Consider the following 19,344-nt stretch of genomic DNA (forward strand, 5'->3'; position numbering starts at 1 on the left):
GAGAGGCGATCTCATTGAAACATATAAGATCGTGAGGGGCCTTGATCGGGTGGATGCACCGAGGATGTTCCCAATGATCGGGGAAACTAGAACTAGGGGACATAGTTGCAGAATAAGGGGGGGCTCTAAAACTGAGATGAGGAAGAACTTCTTCACCCAGAGGGTGGTTAATTTATGGAATTCACTGCCCCAGGGAGCAGTGGAAGCAGAAACTTTAAATATATTTAAGACTAAAATAGATGGTTTTTTAGCTGCCAAGGGGATAAGGGGCTACGGGGAGAGGGCAGGGATATGGACCTAGGTATGGTTAGTATAGTAAGACCTGAGTGATCTCCTGGACAAGTGTCGATCGCCTGGATTGGGGTCGGAGAGGAATTTCCCGGATTTTTTTCCCGAATTGGACCTGGGTTTTTATCCGTTTTTTTGCCTCCCCCAGGAGATCACGAGGTTCTTGGGGTGGAGAGGGGTGATAGCGGTATAAAGGGGAGGGTAGTGTCTTGTGTTCTGTGTCTTGTGTCTACTGTTTGTGGGTAAGGGTGTCTGTTTAGTGTTCAGCCATGAGCGAATGGCGGTGCGGGCTCGACGGACCTGGTGGTCTACTCTCGCACCTACTTTCTATGTTTCTATGTTTCTATGTAACCCCTGAGCCCTGCTCCTGATGCTGAGCAGCACCGGACCAGATTCTCAGCCACTTTTCATCCCAAGGCCTGAAGAAAGGATAAAGTTTCTCCGTGAATTTATTCCCAGCGAAGGTGTGGAGATGGGACTTGGTGTCCACGTCGTAAAATGAAACTATCCCGGACTCGTAACTGAGATAAACTCCCACCCTCCCGGGGATGGGACAGGCGGGGAAAGGGGATGGAGGGGAGGTGAATGCATCAAACACCTCATCCCACCGCCATATCCTCCAGACTCCATTCTCGGGGGTCAGTGTGACCGGCCCCTTCCTCTCCACAGACTCTGCGGCGACTCCCAGACTCCAGCCCCGACTCCCCGCCACCTCCCAGTAATGTCTCCCCGATGTGAATCCCTCCGATCCCAACACACACGCCCCGGCTGTAAACCTCTTCCCGGTGTCAGGGAGACTCCTCCGGGTCTCGGTCCGTCTCACCCTCTTCCGATCCTCAGACACCTCAAGCCACTGATGCGCTGTTTCCACATCCAGGGTGACGGAGTCTGGGGGGAGAAGCAGAGAATCAGAGAGTCCCCGGGGGTCGGTGGGGGAGAGTCAGGCACAGGCGGGCGGACAACTGACACCTTGCTCAGGGGTTTCACCCACAACCACATTGGATGGACAACAGACATCTTTCCATGAGCTTTTAACCGGGCTGTAGAGGGGAAATTCCGCAGATTATCGGGAACAGGAGGGGGCACGGTGCGTGGATGGGGAAAACAAACGTGGAAAGTGAGGATGAACAAGAAACTGCGGGTGGAGATGGTGAAATAAGGCGGGTTTTCAAATATCTTGGCAGTAGATGGCGAGGGAGAGGCAGATTGGAAGATGAGGAGACAGAGGTGTGTGATAATTAAAGAGGAAGTAGAGATGTGGGGTGGAGTAGCCGTGATCATACTGAACGGGAGTGGACTGGACAGGGGGGGGGGGCAATCTGCTACTCTTTACTTGCTTTCTTTAGTGGAGGGTAGATTTGATGTGTCTGTACAACCAAGAACACTCTGATCTCATTGTGAAGCAATATATGAACTTCACTGAGGGACTTGACAATGTTTCACATGTAAGGCTGGTCCATAAAAGGAAGTCAGGTTGGATCCAAGACGAGTTGGTAAAATGGTAAAAAGTAGGTGTGATCTTTCTGCCTGGAGATCTGTGACTGGTGGTGTGCATTAGAGATCGGTGCTGCAACCATTGCTGTTCATTTTATGTTTTAATGGCTTGGATGTGAATGTAGGAGGTGTGACTACTAAGTTTGTGGAGAACGGGTAATGTTGGGGATAGCAAGGTAGTCTGTCAAAGTCTGCAGCAGGATGTAGGCTAGATCATCGAAACCTTATTGTCATGCAGAGAGATCAATACTGGAGGACGCAGTTTTCTTCACACAAAGAGTTGTTAATACCTGGAATATTTTGCCATAGGATGTGGTGAAATCAGATGTAACCACTATATTTAAGAGGCATTGCGATTTGGCAAACGAGGTGTAGAATAAGGTACACAAAAATGTTGGAGAAACTCAGCGGGTGCAGCAGCATCTATGGAGCGAAGGAAAAAGGCAACGTTTCGGGCCGAAAACCCTTCTTCAGACTAATATTTGCTCGCTTTGAAGTGGAGCCACCCGAGACAGCCACATCACACCACATGGTCCACAGCAGCCTAACCCTCAAGATAGAGGAGCATGAGGTGAGGCGCACGCTGCGGGCCATCAATCCAAGGAAGGCTATGGACCCGACGGCGTCTCTGGACGCGTGCTGAAGGACTGCGCTGACCAGCTGGCTGGAGTCTGTACGAGGATTTTCAACCAGTCTCTGGCCCAGTCCACTGTTCCACCCTGTCTGAAGTCCGCAACCATAGTCCCCTTGCCCAAAAAACCCCACATTTCCAGCCTCAACGACTACCGGCCAGTCGCACTCACACCAGTGGTGATGAAGTGTTTTGAAAAACTGGTCCGGGGTCACATCACATCACTCCTGCCCCGAAGCTTTGACCCCCACCAGTTTGCGTACAGAGCGAATAGATCTACAGAGGACGCTGTAGCCACAGCTCTCCATGCTGCACTGTCCCACCTGGAGCAGCGGGGGAGCTACGTGCGGATGCTCTTTGTGGACTACAGCTCTGCCTTTAATACCATCCTTCCCCACAAACTGGTGGACAAACTGGGGGACTTGGGCCTTCCACACTCCACCTGCATGTGGATAAATAGCTTCCTGTCGGGTCGCAGCCAGAGAGTCAGAGTGGGCCATCACACATCCACGGCCCTCAGCCTCAGTACCGGCTCTCCACAGGGCTGCGTGCTGAGCCCCCTGCTCTACACCATCTACACACATGACTGCATCCCCGCCCACCACAGCAACACCATTGTCAAATTTGCGGATGACACTACGGTGGTGGGACTCATCTCCGGGGGGGACGAGTACGCCTACCAGGATGAGGTGGAGCAGCTGACAGTGTGGTGTGGAGAAAATAACCTGCTCCTTAACACCTTAAAGACCAAGGAGATAATAATAGACTTCAGGAAGAATAAAACGGACATGGTACCATTAGTTATCAGAGGGGACTGTGTGGAGAGGGTGGCGGATTTCCGCTTCCTGGGAATCCATATTGAGGAGGACCTGACGTGGAGCGTGAACACCTCTGCGCTGCTGAAAAAGGTCCAGCAGAGACTGCACTTCCTGAGGGTGCTCAGGAAGAATAACATCACTCAGAGACTGCTGCTGTCCTTTTATCGGTGCTCCATTGAGAGCCTCCTAACATACTGTGTATGCGTATGGTACACCAGCTGCACAGCGGCTCAGAGGAAAGCGCTCCAGAGGGCCATTGACAACGCCCAGAGGATTGTCGGATGCCCTCTCCTTACCTTGGAGGACTTACACAGTTCCCGCTGCATCAAAAAATCCCAGAGTATTATAAAGGACATTTCCCACCCCGGACACTCCCTGTTTGAACTGTTACCGTCAGGCAGACGGTACAGATCTACAAGGACAAGGACAAACAGACTTAAAAACAGTTTTTACCCCACTGCTATAAAGGCACTAAATGTAGCCGCCAAGGAACGCAGGGGCGATACATACATACATGAAATCGACAGAAGGATGTAGGGCTGGGTGTTTATGCGTGCTATTTTTATGATATATATTTTAGTTGTTTATCTTTTTAAATATTTTACCTTGTATGTATCGTTAGCTTTTAGAAATGTTTGAATGGTGCACTGACTGGCTGACATTTTACAATTTCGTTGTACATGGTTCATGTTACAATGACAATAAAGAAACTATTCTATATGGTTCTCATGTGGGCAAATAGGATTTGTGTGGCTGGGGAAAAGGGTGGACATGGAGGCGATGGGCCGAATGGCCTGATTCTGTAATGTACAACCATGGCTCTCTGGCTCCAAGAGCACTGAATGACTGATTATGCACATCCGCCGGGTGTGCAGTGAATTCCAAAGGTTGCCTAGTCTCAGCATGCAGTAATGTCTCCTTGTCTCTGTCATAAATGGTGCAGCTCACCTTCAGAGGGTTTCCGCTGGCTTCAGACCCCCTCAGACAGGGGAAACATCCTCCCTGCATCCAGCCCACTGAGCCGTGTAAGGACTTTGTGTTTCACTGAATTCTCCTCTAATACACCTGAACCCTCGAGTACACAGGCCTAGTCTACGCAATTTCACCCAGCACAGCAAACCTATTCTCCCAGGAACAAGGATCTGTTCAAATGCAAACAATCTTTGCTTTGTCTTTGTGATACTTCCCCCAGAGTCCATTAATACCATTAATCTTCACATACAAGTATTGGATAAAGATGTCTTAAAAAAGATCAATGGAAAAGGTATCAGTTTTACCTCGTTTGATGATATCCTATGTTTCGCTCAATGCTATGTTGTAGAAAAGGGTGCGATCATACTTTTCAATGGGCAACGCGCTATCTACCACCAACATTGGTTTGGTTTCATCAATAACCCTGCAAATATTTAACAGCTGGTTAGAAACTGAGCATTAACTGTTTTTTTGAGCGGTACTGTAAAAACGTACATTGTTTCATTCAAAAGCATGTCCTACCTCCTCTTGCGACCAGCTTCCTCCTGAAATAAATAAAACACAAATCTCAATAGACTGAGATGGATCGTCATGATCCCGATGGCGGGTATTTCACTAGATTGCTACAAAATACACTCTGAGAATTCCCAACTCTTTGTCGCTGTCACACAGACAGAAAGTGGATATTGTCGTAGAGACATCGAACACGGGGGAGAAAGCACGGGGCGACTTGACGCAAGAGTTAACCAGAGTTTAACATCGTGGGAACCTCGTGCGATAACAGTACGGCATTCGTGGACCACCGTGGACCACCGTAGCGCTAACGGCAGGTAATCGTGTAACTTGGTGACTCGGGAGAAAATTCAAGCAAGTTTGAATTTCTCCAAGAGTGACTTGTACACTTGTGGTTGAGCATTGCAACATTATATGAACGTAGTGGCCAGTGCGATATCCGTGCGATATCCGTAATAACTCTTGCGGTTACCGTGGGAACTCCTGCGAACGGTGAACCCGGAAGCTGGACAGAGGGGACAGAAGGTGAGTAAAAATTGTCTTCTGTGGGATTGAATTTAAAAAATAAAGGTTTGCATCCGCATATGGACATCAACTTATTCATGAGTTATGTTAATGAGATTCCAGAAAATAACTATAATCTTTAAAAGGGACTTTAAAAGGGACTTTACTGAAAGGTCCCGCTTTTTATGGTCCGTGAGGAATTTTTCATATGTACTTCTTTGAGAGATACAGCTCGGAGTCCTCGCTGACTAGCGATCGATGCCTTTCCGAAGCAGGGTCCGGGACGCTACCAATCAATGTTCTCCAGAGACCCGTGTAAGGAGTGAACTGCACATGCTGGTTTAAACCGAAGACAGACACAAAAAGCTGGAGTAACTCAGCGAGTCAAGCAGCATCTCTGGAGAAAAATAGCTGATGTTTCGGGACGAGACACATCTTCAGACTCAATTCCGATTAGGCTGTCTGAAGAAGGGTTCCGATTCGAATCGCCACCTATTCTTTTTCTCTAGAGATGCTGCCTGACCCGCTGACTTACTCCAGCTTTTTATGTTTTTCTTCCCAGATCTGACTTACCTGCTGAGTTACACCAACATTTTGTGTCCTTTTGTGCGTATTAACCAGCATCTGCAGTTCCTTTAGACATTACCTAACTTCAGATTTTAGAGATATAGCGCGGAAACAGGCCCTTCGGCCCACCGAGTCTGCGCCGACCACCTATTCTTATCCGGCTTCAGAACGGTTCTTCCTTCCATTCGTTTGTGCACTGACCCGACCTACCAACCTACCTCAATGCGGACATTGGACTTTTTCCCCCTGGAACTGTCCTGAAAACATATATTCGGAACTCTGGTATTTTCCTCTTCGCTCTACCTGGTGTTCTTGTGCATGTGTCGGAAGGAACAGCAGATGCCGGTTTAAAGAGAATGCTGGAGTAACTCGACGGTTCAAAATGCTGGAGTAACTCAACGGGACATGCAGCATCTCTAAAGAGAAGGAACGGGTGACGTTTCGGGTCGAGGCCCTTCTTCAGACTGTACGTGCCTTGGTTATATTCATGTATAGCATTATCTGATATGATTGTATAGCACGCAAACAAAAGTTTATTCCCTGCATAGAATCATACAGCATAGAAACAGGCCCTTCGACCCAACTTGCCCACACCGACCAATATGTCCCATCTACACTAGTCCCACTTGCCCGCGTTTGGCCCATAACCATCTAAACCTATCCTATCCATGCTTCAGTCTAATGCGTCTTAAACATTGCGACAGTACCTGCCTCAACTACCTTAACGGATAGCTCATTCCATACACCCACCACCCTTTGCGTAAAATAGTTACCCCTTAGGCTCTCATTAAATCATTCCCCCCGAACCTAAACCTGTATCTGCCGGTTCTCGATATGAGACAATAATAACAAACCAAAGCGAGTTAGGACATCAACGGGGAGTTCGTGGATAAACCCAAGGTAGCCACAAAATGGAGGAACTCAGCGCAACAGGCAGCATCTCTGGGGAGAAGGAATGGGTGACATTTCGGGTCGAGACCCTTCTGATATGCTGCCTGTCCCGCTGAGCTACATGTTGTGTCTATCTTCGTTTTAATCCAGCATCTGCAGTTCCTTCCTGGCCGAACCCGATTGAAAGATGAGAGGCTGGGCGATAGAGCACTGGGTGTGACAAGGATCAGGCTTCAGTAAGCAAAGTAAAGAGAGGTGGCAACGTTATGGAAATGAAGCGGGTAATCCGAGTGATGGCGAGACGGTATCCTCTAATGTGTCGGAAAGAACTGTAGATGTTGGTTTGCGCCGATGATAGACACAGTAATACTGGAGACAGACATAAAATACTGGACGGGCAGCATCTGGATAAATGGAATGGGTGACGTTTCGGGACGAGACTCTGAAGAAGGGTCTCGAAACGAAACGTCACACATTCCTTCTCTCCAGAGATGCTGCCCGTCCCGCTGTGTTACTCCAGCATTTCGTGTCTATCTTCCGTATGCTCTGTGATGGTCATCTCGGAGTCAAGTGGCAACTCTGGTCTGTAGACACGAGGAACAGCAGATGCAAGAATCACGAGCAAAACACAGAGCGTTGGACGAGCCTGACCCTTTGAGTTTCTCCATCACTTTGTGTTGAAGTCAGGTCTGGACATTGCTTGGCTCAGTCTCAGGCGCCGGCTAACTAGGAAGATCGAGTCAAAGTCCAGCATTAACACTCAAGAAATAACGTTTGCGGCCTGATGTTCCCAATATTTAATTGAAATAATTAATAAAGCAAATAAATAGATACCGGTCTAATCAGTATCTACGGGCTTGGACAGGCTAGATGCAGGAAGAATGTTCCCGATGTTGGGGGAGTCCAGAACCAGGGTCCCAGTTTTACAGTCTACCGTGGGAACTCTTTAACTCAGTAAAGTAAAGTAAAGTAAAGTAGCCTTTATTGTCATATCAGCGCACAGGCAGCAGTTGATTGTTGCTCTATTCAGTTTCCCAGGGGGTCGGGACGGGACTGGAGTTGGGAGGGAAAGGTGGGGGAGTCGAGGGAGAGGAGGGGGAGACAGATGGGGGTGTCTTCATTTACTGGCGGCGGGTGTCTGTCACTGAAACAGGCAGGTGAGATTTCACATCCACCTTGTGTGTGCCTCTCTCTCTCTCTCCCTCCCTCCTTCTTACACAGGCTGAGAGACTCTGCCTCTGTGAGTGTACGTCTCTTTCTCCCCCTCTCCCACACACAGTAAGACCGAGGTACTGTGCTCAGTCCATCTGTGTCTCCCACATACACAGTAAAACATGTCTCCAAATGAGCCAATTCAACCAAGGGAGGATATTTATAGTGTGTGAAAAAAAAGTGACATCATTTGTGCCACGTGATGATTTAACAACACTTCACAATGTTCATTCAAGATTTAACGGGAAAGCTCGGGAGACGGACAAGTCACTCGCACAAATAACAGAAATGCCGAGTACCGTGGGAACTCTTTATCTACCCCCCCGTTATATCGTGTGATATCGTGCTAGACCACGACCACTTCACTCTGGTTACATCTTGCGTCAAATCGCCCCGTGAAAATGCCGCATTAGGAATGTCGATGAAAATAACTACGAGTATGCAACTTACGAGTAAGACCGGGCAGGTCGTGGGATTTTATCTGGAGAAGGGAGGACAAAATGGAGATACAAGGGAAAGAGAGTAAAAGAAAAGATAAGACACCAGAATTAACGGGGCAGAACGCCCAGGAAGGGATAGGGGAGTAAGGCCAAGTGAAATGGGAATCAATGTGAAAGGTGCAGGGAGTAATTGATTAAAAGTATTATATATGACAAGGACGCTGCTGACAACCTTCTACCGCTGCACCACAGAGAGCATATTAACGTATGGCATCTCTGTGTGGTATCTCAGCTGCACGGAGGCGGAGAGGAGCGTCTTCCACAGAGTGCAGAAGTTTATTGGGACACCGCTACCAGCCTTGGAGGGCATCTACCACACACGGTGCCTCAGGAAGGCCGTCAGCATCCATAAAGACTCCTCACACCCTTGTAATGGACTGTTCGAACTACTTCCCTCCGGCAGACGTTACAAGGCTTTCTACGCCCGAACCTCCAGACTCAGGAACAGCTTCATTCCCAGAGCTATAGCGACTCTGAACCGGCCCTGCTGAGTGCCCCCCATCCCCCCCTGGACTGTCTCCCTCGGATGGTCACGTCACACAGACACATCTGCACTTTAGTCTGTTTGAACTGTTTTGACTATTTTCTATTCTTTTACAAACCATGTTCTCGGGATATCTAAATCTAAATTTTATTAGTTATTTAAGTTATGACATTGGATGGAAGCTGCAAACCAAATCTAGTTGTGCTTATGTGCAATGACAATAAAAGATATTATTATTATTATTATGAATGCACGAAGTATAAGAAATAAAGTGGATGAGCTTGAGGCTCAGTTAGAAATTGACAAGTATGATGTTGTGGGAATTACAGAGACATGGCTGCAAGAGGACCAGGGCTGGGAACTGAATATTCAAGGGTATACGTCCTATCGAAAAGACAGACAGGTGGGCAGAGGGTGTGGGGTAGCTCTATTGGCGAGGAATGAAATTCAGTCCCCAGCAAGGAGTGATATAGAATCAGGAGATGTATAGTCAGTATGGATAGAACTGAGGAATTGTAAAGGTAAAAACACCCTAATGGGACTTATCTACAGGCACCCAAATAGTAGCCTGGATATAGGGTGCAAGATGAATCAAGAGTTAAAATTGGTCGCAAAATGTCGCAAAGGTAATGCTACGGTTGTTATGGGAGATTTCAACATAGAAACATCGAAACATAGAAAATAGGCGCAGGAGTAGGCCATTCGGCCCTTCGAGCCTGCACCGCCATTCGATATGATCATGGCTGATCATCCAACTCAGTATCCCATCCCTGCCTTCCCTCCAAACCCCCTGATCCCTTTAGCCACTAGGGCCACATCTAACTCCCTCTTAAATATAGCCAATGAACTGGTCTCAACTACCTTCTGTGGCAGAGAATTCCACAGATTCACCACTCTCTGTGTAAAAAATGGTTTCCTCATCTCGGTCCTAAAAGTCTTCCCTCTTATCCTTAAACTGTGACCCCTAGTTCTGGACTTCCCCAACATCGGGAATAATCTTCCTGCATCTAGCCTGTCCAACCCCTTAAGAATTTTGTACGTTTCTATAAGATCCCCCCTCAGTCTTCTGAATTCCAACGTGTACAAGCCGAGTCTATCCAGTCTTTCCTCATATGAAAGTCCTGCCATCCCAGGAATCAGTCTGGTGAACCTTCTCTGTACTCCCTCTATGGCAAGATTAATAATAATAATAATAATAATAATACATTTTATTTCTATAGCGCTTTTCATGGACTCAAAGTCGCTTTACATGGTGAGTCAAGAACAAAACAAAATAGAGCAGTAAGACAGAGATGCAAAGGGGAGGGGGACATGGGACTAAGGGTATGCAGAGGTGAAGAGATGGGTCTTGAGGCGGGAATGGAAGATGGTGAGGGACTCAGAAGTTCGGATCAATTGTGGGAGGGAGTTCCAGCGCCTGGGAGCTGCCCTGGAGAAGGCTCTGTCTCCAAAAGTGCAGAGGTTGGATTTCAGAATGGAGAGGAGACCGGCTGAAATGGATCTGAGGGACCGTGAGGGTTGGTAGGGGGAGAGGAGGTCAGTGAGATAAGGGGGGGCCAAGTGGTTGAGGGCTTTGTAGGTGAGGACCAGGATTTTGTAGATGATCCGGTGGGAAATGGGAAGCCAGTGAAGTTGTTTGAGGACTGGGGTGATGTGATGCCAGGATTTGGTGTGGGTGATGAGTCGGGCGGCTGCGTTCTAGACCAGTAGGAGTCGGTTGATGTTGCTGGAATTAATGCCAAAGAGAAGAGAGTTACAGTAGTCCAGTCGGGAGGAGATGAAGGCATGGATGAGTCTTTCAGCAGCGGGGGGTGTGAGGGTCTGATTTTGGCAATGTTGCGGAGGTGAAAAAATGACGTTTTGACAACATGGCGGATGTGAGGCTCAAGGGAGAGGGTTGAGTCAAAGATCACGCCAAGGTTGCGGGCCTGAGGAGATGGGGAGACAGTGGTGCCGTCAATAGTGAGAGTGGGGTTGTTAATTTTGGTAAGTGTTGATTTGGAGCCAATGAGGAGAAATTCTGTTTTGTTACTGTTTAATTTAAGGAATGTCTTTCCTCAGATTAGGAGACCAAAACTGTACGCAATACTCCAGGTGTGGTCTCACCAAGACCCTGTACAACTGCAGTAGAACCTCCCTGCTCTTATACTCAAATCCTTTTGCTATGAATTCTAACATACCATTTGCTTTCTTCACTGCCTGCTGCACCTGCATTCCTACTTTCAATGACTGGTGTACCATGACACCCAGGTCTCGTTGCATCTCCCCTTTTCCTAATCGGCCAACATTCAGATAATAGTCTACTTTCCTGTTTTTGCCACCAAAGTGGATAACCTCACATTTATCCACATTATACTGCATCTGCCATGCCTTTGCCCACGCACCCAACCTATCCAAGTCACCTTGCAGCCTCCTAGCATCCTCCTCACAGCTAACACTGCCCCCCAGCTTCGTGTCATCCGCAAACTTGGAGATGTTGCATTCAATTCCCTCATCCAGATCATTAATATATATTGTAAATAGCTGGGGTCCCTGCACTGAGCCTTGCGGTACACCACTAGTCACTGCCTGCCATTGTGAAAAGGACCCGTTTACTCCTACTCTTTGCTTCCTGTCTGCCAGCCAGTTCTCTATCCACATCAATACTGAACCTCCAATACCATGTGCTTTAAGTTTGTATGCTAATCTCTTATGTGGGACCTTGTCGAAAGCCTTCTGAAAGTCCAGATATAACACATCCACTGGTTCTCCCTTATCCACTCTACTAGTTACATCCTCGAAAAATTCTATAAGATTCGTCAGACATGATTTACCTTTCATAAATCCATGCTGACTTTGTCCAATGAACTCACCACTTTCCAAATGTGCTGCTATCCCATCTTTAATAACTGACTCCAGAATTTTCCCCACCACCGATGTTAGACTAACTGGTCTGTAATTCCCCGTTTTCTCTCTCCCTCCCTTTTTAAAAAGTGGGGTTACATTAGCTACCCTCCAGTCCTCAGGAACTACTCCAGAATCTAAAGAGTTTTGAAAAATTATCGCTAATGCATCCACTATTTCTGCGGCTACTTCCTTAAGTACTCTGGGATGCAACTTATCCGGCCTTTAATCCATTCAATTTACCTAACACCACTTCCCGGCTAACCTGGATTTCACTCAGTTCCTCCATCTCATTTAACCCCCGGTCCCTTGCTATTTCCGGCAGATTATTTATGTCTTCCTTAATGAAGACAGAACCAAAGTAATAATTCTATTGGTCTGCCATGTCCTTGTTCCCCATGATCAATTCGCCTGTTTCTGACTGCAAGGGACCTACATTTGTTTTAACTAATCTTTTCCTCTTGACATATCTATAAAAACATTTGCAGTCAGTTTTTATGTTCCCTGCCAGTTTTCTTTCATAATCTATTTTCCCTTTCCTAATTAAGCCTTTTGTCCTCCTCTGCTGGACTGAATTTCTCCCAGTCCTCTGGTAGGCTGCTTGTTCTGGCTAATTTGTAGGCTTCCTCTTTTGTTTTGATACTATCCCTGATTTCCCTTGTTATCCACGGATGCACTACCTTCCCTGATTTATTCTTTTGCCAAACTGGGATGAACACTTGTTGTAGTTCATCCATGCAGTTTTTAAATGCCTTCCATTGCATATCCACCGCCAACCCTTTAAGAATAATTGGCCAGTCTATCTTGGCCAATTCACATCTCATACCCTCAAAGTCACCTTTCTTTAAGTTCAGGACCCTTGTTTCTGAATTAACAATGTCACTATCCATCCTAATGAAGAACTCAACCATATTATGGTCGCTCTTGCCCAACATGCAGGTAGATTGGGAAAATCAGGTTGGTGCTGGACCCCACGAAAGGGAGTTGTGGAGTACCTTCGTCATGGATTCCTAAAGCATCTTGTACTAGAGCCTGCTAGGGAGAAGGCAATTCTGGATTTAGTGTTGTGTAATGAACCGGATTTGATAAGGGAACTCGAGGTAAAGGAGCCATTAGGAGATAATGACCATAATATGATAAGTTTTAATCTACAATTTGAGAGTGAGAAGGGAATATCGGAAGTGTCAGTATTACAGTTGAACAAAGGGGACCATGGAGCCATGAGGAAGGAGCTGGCCAAAGTTGACTGGAAAGATACCCCAGCAGGGATGACAGTGGAACAACAATGGCAGGTATTTCTGGGAATAATACAGAAGGTGCAGGATCAGTTCATTCCAAAGAGGAAGAAAGATTCCAAGGGGAGTAAGGGGCGACCATGGCTGACAAGGGAAGTATAAAAATAAAAGAGAAGTATAACGTAACAAAGATGAGCGGGAAGCCTGAGTGAGGATTGGGAAACTTTTAAAGGGCAACAAAAGATAACTGAAAAGGTAATACAGGGGGGGGGGGGGGAGATAAGGTACAAAGGTAAGCTAGCCAAGAACGCAGACGGTAACAGGTGAATTTATTATAGGGAACAAGGAAATGGCAGACGGGTTGAACAGGTACTTTGGATCTGTCTTCATATTCAAGTTCAAGTTCAAGTGAGTTTATTGTCATGTGTCCCTGTATAAGACAATGAAATTCTTGCTTTGCTTAAGCACACAGAACACAGTAGGCATTTACTACAAAACAGATAAGTGTGTCCATATACCATAATATAAATATATACACACATGAATAAATAAACTGATAAAGTGCAAATAACAGAAAGTGGTTACTAATAATTAGAGTTTTGTCCGAGCCAGGTTTAATAGCCTGATGGCTGTGGGGAAGTAATTATTCCTGAACCTGGTTGTTGCAGTCTTCAGGCTCCTGTACCTTCTACCTGAAGGAAGACACATACAATCTCCCTGATGCACTAGTGGCCAGAGGACCTAGGGTGACAGAGGAACTGAAGGAAATTCACATTGGGCAGGAAATGGTGTTGGGTAGACTGATGGGACTGAAGGCTGATAAATCACCAGGGCCTGGTGGTCTGCATCCCATGGTACTTAAGGAAGTGGCACTAGAAATCATGGATGCATTGGTGACCATTTCCCAATGTTCTATACATTCAGGATCAGTTTCTGTGGATTGGCGGGTCGCGAATGTTACCCCATATTTTAAGAAAGACGGGAGAGAGAAATCAGGGAATTATAGACAAGTTAGCCTGACATCAGTGGTGGGGAAGTTGCTGGAGTCAATTATAACAGATGAAATAGCGGCACATTTGGATAGCAGTAACAGGATCGGTCCGATTCAGCATGGATTTTCCATGGGGAATTCATGCTTGACTAATCTGGAATTTTATGAGGGTGTAACTAGGAAAATGGACAAGGGAGAGTCAGTAGATGTAGTCTACCTGGACTTTCATAAAGCATTTGATAAGGTCCCACATAGGAGATTAGTGGGCAAAATTACAGCACATCATATTGGGGGTAGGGTACTGACATGGATAGGGAAGTGGTTGGCAGACAGGAAACAAAGGAGGGATTAACGGGTCCCTTTCAGAATGGCAGACAGTGACTAATGGGGTACCGCAAAGCTCGGTGCTGGGACTGCAGCTATTTACAATATACATTAATGATTAAGATGAAGGGATTTAAAGTAACATGAGCAAATTTGCAGATGACGCAAAGCTGGGTGACAGTGTGAACTGTGAGGAGGATGCCATGAGGATGCAGAGGGACTTGGACAGGTTGGGTTAGTGGGCAGATGCATGGCAGATGCAGTTTAATGTGGATAAATGTGAGGTTATCCACCTTGGTGACAAGAACAGGAAGGCAGATTGTCTGAATGGTATAATTGGGGAAAGATGAAGTACAAAGAGATCTGGGGGTCCTTGTTCATCAGTCACTGAAAGTAAGCACACAGATTCAGCAGGCAGTGAAGTAAGCTAATGGCATGTTGGGCTTCAAAACTAGAGGTGTTGAGTACAGGAGCAAAGAGGTCCTTCTGCAGTTGTACTAGACTGAAGTGAGACCAAACCTGGAGTATTGTGTGCAGTTTTGGTCTCCAAATTTGAGGAAGGACATTCTTGCTATTGAGGGAGTGCAGCTTAGGTTCACAAGGTTAATTCCCGGGATGGCGGGACTGTCATATATTGATAGAATGGAGCAGCTGGGCGTGTATAGTCTGGAATTTAGGATGGAAGGGGATCTTATTGAAACATATAGGATTATTAAGGAATTTGACACGCTAGAGGCAGGAAACACGTTCCTGATGTTCGGGGAATCCAGAACCAGGGGCCACAGTTCAAGAATAAGGCATAGGCCATTTAGAGATGAGGAAAAACTTTTTCACCCAGAGTTGTGAATCTGTGGAATGATCTACCTCAGAAGGCAGTGGAGGCTAATTCTCTGGATGCTTTCAAGAGAGGGTTTGATAGAGCTATTAATGATAGCGGAGTCAGGGGATATGGGGAGAAGGCAGGAACGGGGTACTGATTGTGGATGATCAGACATGATCATATTGAATGGCTCAAAGGGCCTACTCCTGCACCATTTTTGTCTATTATTGTAACATGTCAGAGATAATGGGATGGAACATTTTAAGATCAGCGGCAGATTTAAATATTGTCTCTACTTGCGGGGAGAAGAAAAATAAAACCTGAAATGTATGATGGCCTTTAATAAATTCTACAAGAATAGCAGTAAAAAGAATGTGGCACTCACAGGGTGGCCTGAAGACAATATTGCAGATAAATATAAGTTGAAGTAGGATAAATACATGAGGTTTCCTGGAATTTGGGTCATTATTGTCTGATGTGGTGAGTAGATGGAACATTGACCCAGAACTGAATTACTGGTAAATGCAGCATTTATTTCAGAAATTTAACCCACCATTTTGTGACTGTGCACTTTCACTTCGCCAAACTGTAGTGTAACCCCTCACCTTCAGAAATATCACACCGTCCTTGTGGTCTATCTGTCCCTGTAATTTTGATAGGTCCTCCTGAATGGAATTTATATTCTCTTGAATCTCTTGAAGATTTTTCTCCATTGTTTTTACAATCTTCGCCTCTTCTTCTCGGACATCTCCGAGTAACCGCTGCTCTTTCTCAGTGAGAATTTGGTGCAGTTCAGCAAACTGGGATGTGATCAGTGACTGAAGTGTCATTCACGTTCATTTTAAATCTTTACCCTCTCAGCTAAAACCAAAATGCCCCACATTCTCGATCCCTATAAAAAGGGTACAAGATTGACCATCCAACATATCATTTCATGATATTATACACCTGCCACAGACTGCTGTGGTCCAGGGAGTAAAGTCCTTGGCTGCTCAACCTCTACCAAGAGTTCTGGCTCTCAACTACTGAGTTCTATAGAGGTTCTCTGGTACGGTATGGTACTCTGGCTGCACCGCAGAGAACAGGAAAGCTCTCCAACGCGTCATTAAGACTGCTGAGAGGATCACTGGCACCCAGCTCCCCAGACTGCAGGACATCTACCGGACCCGCTGCATCCGGAGGGTCAAGGGCATCATTAGAGACAGCACACACCCTGGACACTGCCTCTTCACCCCCCTGCCCTCAGGAAGACGATACAGGACACTGAGCGCCCGCACGACAAGACTAAAAAACAGCTTCTACCATAGAGCTGTGACACTACTGAACTCTATCCCCCTCCCACACTGATTCCCCCCCTCTCTCTCACACACTCGCCCATACTCCTATATGTTTATAGTCTAATTTTTTAATAGTTCTTTTTTAAACATATTTTTATACTCATATTCCTGTGCAGCTGGAGGACGGCTCCAACAATATTTCGTTGTCTTGTACAATGACAATAAAGATTATTATTATTATTATTATTATATTATTATCTTGGTTTTTGGTTTCTTGGTCCTCCAAAATATTCCAAATGAAATTTAAACTGGAGGTGGTACCTCATGGTGGTACCCCATCTCCCCCCTTCCCCACACCTCTCTCCCCCTCCTCACTATCCTCCCCTCCCCCACCACTCCCCCTCTCCATCTCCCTCTCCTCACCCCTCTCCCACTCCTCCCATCCCTCTCTCCCAAATTATTGCACACATCACTGCATCAAATCCACACAAGAACATTAAATCGATAGCACAAAGCCTCACCTGAACTCCAGAAATGCTCTTTTTCTGTTCCTGCTCAATTTTCTGGATCTCTGATTCCTTTTCTGTGAGAGATTCGAAAGAAGATTTCACCTGTTCCTGGGGTTGGGTTTCAGATCAGAGACATCGGGAACATGTTTCCTGCCTCTAGCATGTCCAAGCCCTTAACAATCTTATACGTTTCAATGAGATCCCTTCTCATCCATCTAAACTCCAGAGTGTACAACCCAGCTGCTCCATTCTCTCAGCATATGACAGTCCCACCATCCCGGGAATTAATCTTGTAAACCCATGCTGCACTCCCTCAATAGCAAGAATGTCCTTCCCCAAATTAGGGGACCAAAACTGCACACAATACTCCAGGTGTGGTCTCACTAGGGCCCTGTACAACTGCAGAAGGACCTCTATGCTCCTATATTCGATTCCTCTTGTTATAAAGGCCAACATGCCATTTGTTTTCTTCACTGCCTGCTGTACCTGCATGCTTACTTTCATAGACTGATGTACAAGGACCCTCAGATCCCGTTGTACTTCCCTTTTTCCCAACTTGACGCCATTTAGATAGTAATCTGCTTTCCTGTTTTTGCTACCAAAGTTGATAACCTCACATTTATCCGCATTGAACTTCATCTGCCATGCATCTGCCCACTCCCCCAACCTGTCCAAGTCACCCTGCATTCTCATAGCATCCTCCTCACAGTTCACACTGCCACCCAGCTTTGTGTCATCTGCAAATTTGCTAATGTTATTTTGAATCCTTTCATCCGAATCATTGATGTATATTGTAAATAGCTGCAGTCCCAGCACCGAGCCTTGCGGTACCCCATTAGTCACTGCCTGCCATTCTGAAAGGGACGCGTTAATCCCTACTCATTGTTTCCTGTCAGCCAACCACTTCTCTATCCATGTCAGCATTCTACCGCCAATACCATGTGCCCTAATTTTGCCCACTAATCTCCTATGTGGGACCTTATCAAATGCTTTCTGGAAGTCCAGGTAGACTACATCCACTGGCTCTCCCTTGTCCATTTTCCTAGTTACATCTTCAAAATATTCCAGAAGATTAGTCAAGCATGATTTCCCCTTTGTAAATCCATACTGACTCGGACTGATCCTGTTACTGCAATCCAAATGTTCGGCTATCTCATCTTTTATAATTGACTCCAGCAACTTCCCCACCACCGATATCAGGCTAACTGGTCTATAATTCCCTGTTTTCTTTCTCCCGCCTTTCTTAAGAAGTGGGATAACATTAGCTACCCTCCAATCCGCAGGAACTGATCCTGAATCTATAGAACATTGGAAAATTATCACCAATGCATCCACGATTTCTAGAGTCACTTCCTTAAGTACCCTGCGATACAGACCATCAGGCCCTGTGGATTTATCAGCCTTCAGTCCCATCTGTCTATCCAATACCATTTCCTGCCTAATGTGGATTTCCTTCAGTTCCTCTGTCACCCCAGATCCTATGGCCACTACTATATCAGGAAGATTGTTTGTGTCCTCTTTAGTGAAGACAGATGTGTGGTGGAGTTGCCGTGATCATACTGAACGGGAGGGGACTGGACAGGTGAGGCAATCTACTGCTATTTACTTGCTTTCTTTTGATGCATCTGTACAACCAAGAACACTATAATCTCATTGTGAAGCAATATATGAACTTCACTGAGGGACTTGACAATGTTTTGCATGCAAGGCTGGTCCAGAAAGCGAAGGCAGGTTGGATCAAAGACAAGTTGGTAAAATGGACCCACAATTGGTTTAGTGGTTGGAAGTAGAAGGTGGAGGTTGAAGGATGATATTTATGCCTGGAGGGTCTGTGACTGCTGGAGTGCAGCAGAGATCGGTGCAGCAACCATTGCTGTTTATTTTATGTTTTCATGGCTTGGACGTGAATGTAGGAGGTGTGACTACTAAGATTGTGGAGAACGGGTAATGTTGTGAATAGCAAGAAAGTCTGTCAAAGACTGCAGCAGGATATAGGCTAGATCATCGAAACCTTATTGTCATGCAGGGAGATCAATACCGGAGGATGCACAAAAAGTTAATACCTGGAATATTTTGCCAGAGGATGTGGTGGAATCAGATGTAACCAGTACATCTAAGAGACATTGCGATTTAGCAAACGAGGTGTAGAATAATACGGCTCTAATGTGGGCAAATAGGATTTGTGTGGCTAGGAAAAAAGGTGGACATGGACGTGATGGGCTGAAGGGCCTGATTCTGTAATGTACAACCATGGCTCTCTGGCTCCAAGAGCATTAAATGATTGATTATGCACAGCCAACGGGTGTGCAGTGAATTCTAAAGGTTGCCTAGTCTCAGCATGCAGTAATGTCTCCTTGTCTCTGTCCTAAATGGTGCAGCTCACATTCTGAGAGGGTTTCCGCTGGCTCCAGGCCCCCTCAGACAGGGGAAA

At 46.2% G+C, this 19,344-nt stretch overlaps 1 protein-coding gene across 1 annotated transcript in view; it reads right to left on the bottom strand.

The window, feature by feature from the left end:
- LOC116989957 overlaps positions 1-19,344 on the bottom strand; it is a 551,502-nt gene that overhangs the window by 4,967 nt on the left and 527,191 nt on the right. Inside the window, exon 10 of the mRNA XM_033047512.1 lies at positions 1,133-1,176. Within this exon, the coding sequence (XP_032903403.1) occupies positions 1,133-1,176 (44 nt within the window). The remainder of the gene's footprint in view (positions 1-1,132; positions 1,177-19,344) is intronic.

The sequence above is a fragment of the Amblyraja radiata genome, chromosome 30 (assembly GCF_010909765.2).
Source record: "Amblyraja radiata isolate CabotCenter1 chromosome 30, sAmbRad1.1.pri, whole genome shotgun sequence".
NCBI classification, from domain to species: Eukaryota; Metazoa; Chordata; class Chondrichthyes; order Rajiformes; family Rajidae; genus Amblyraja; species Amblyraja radiata.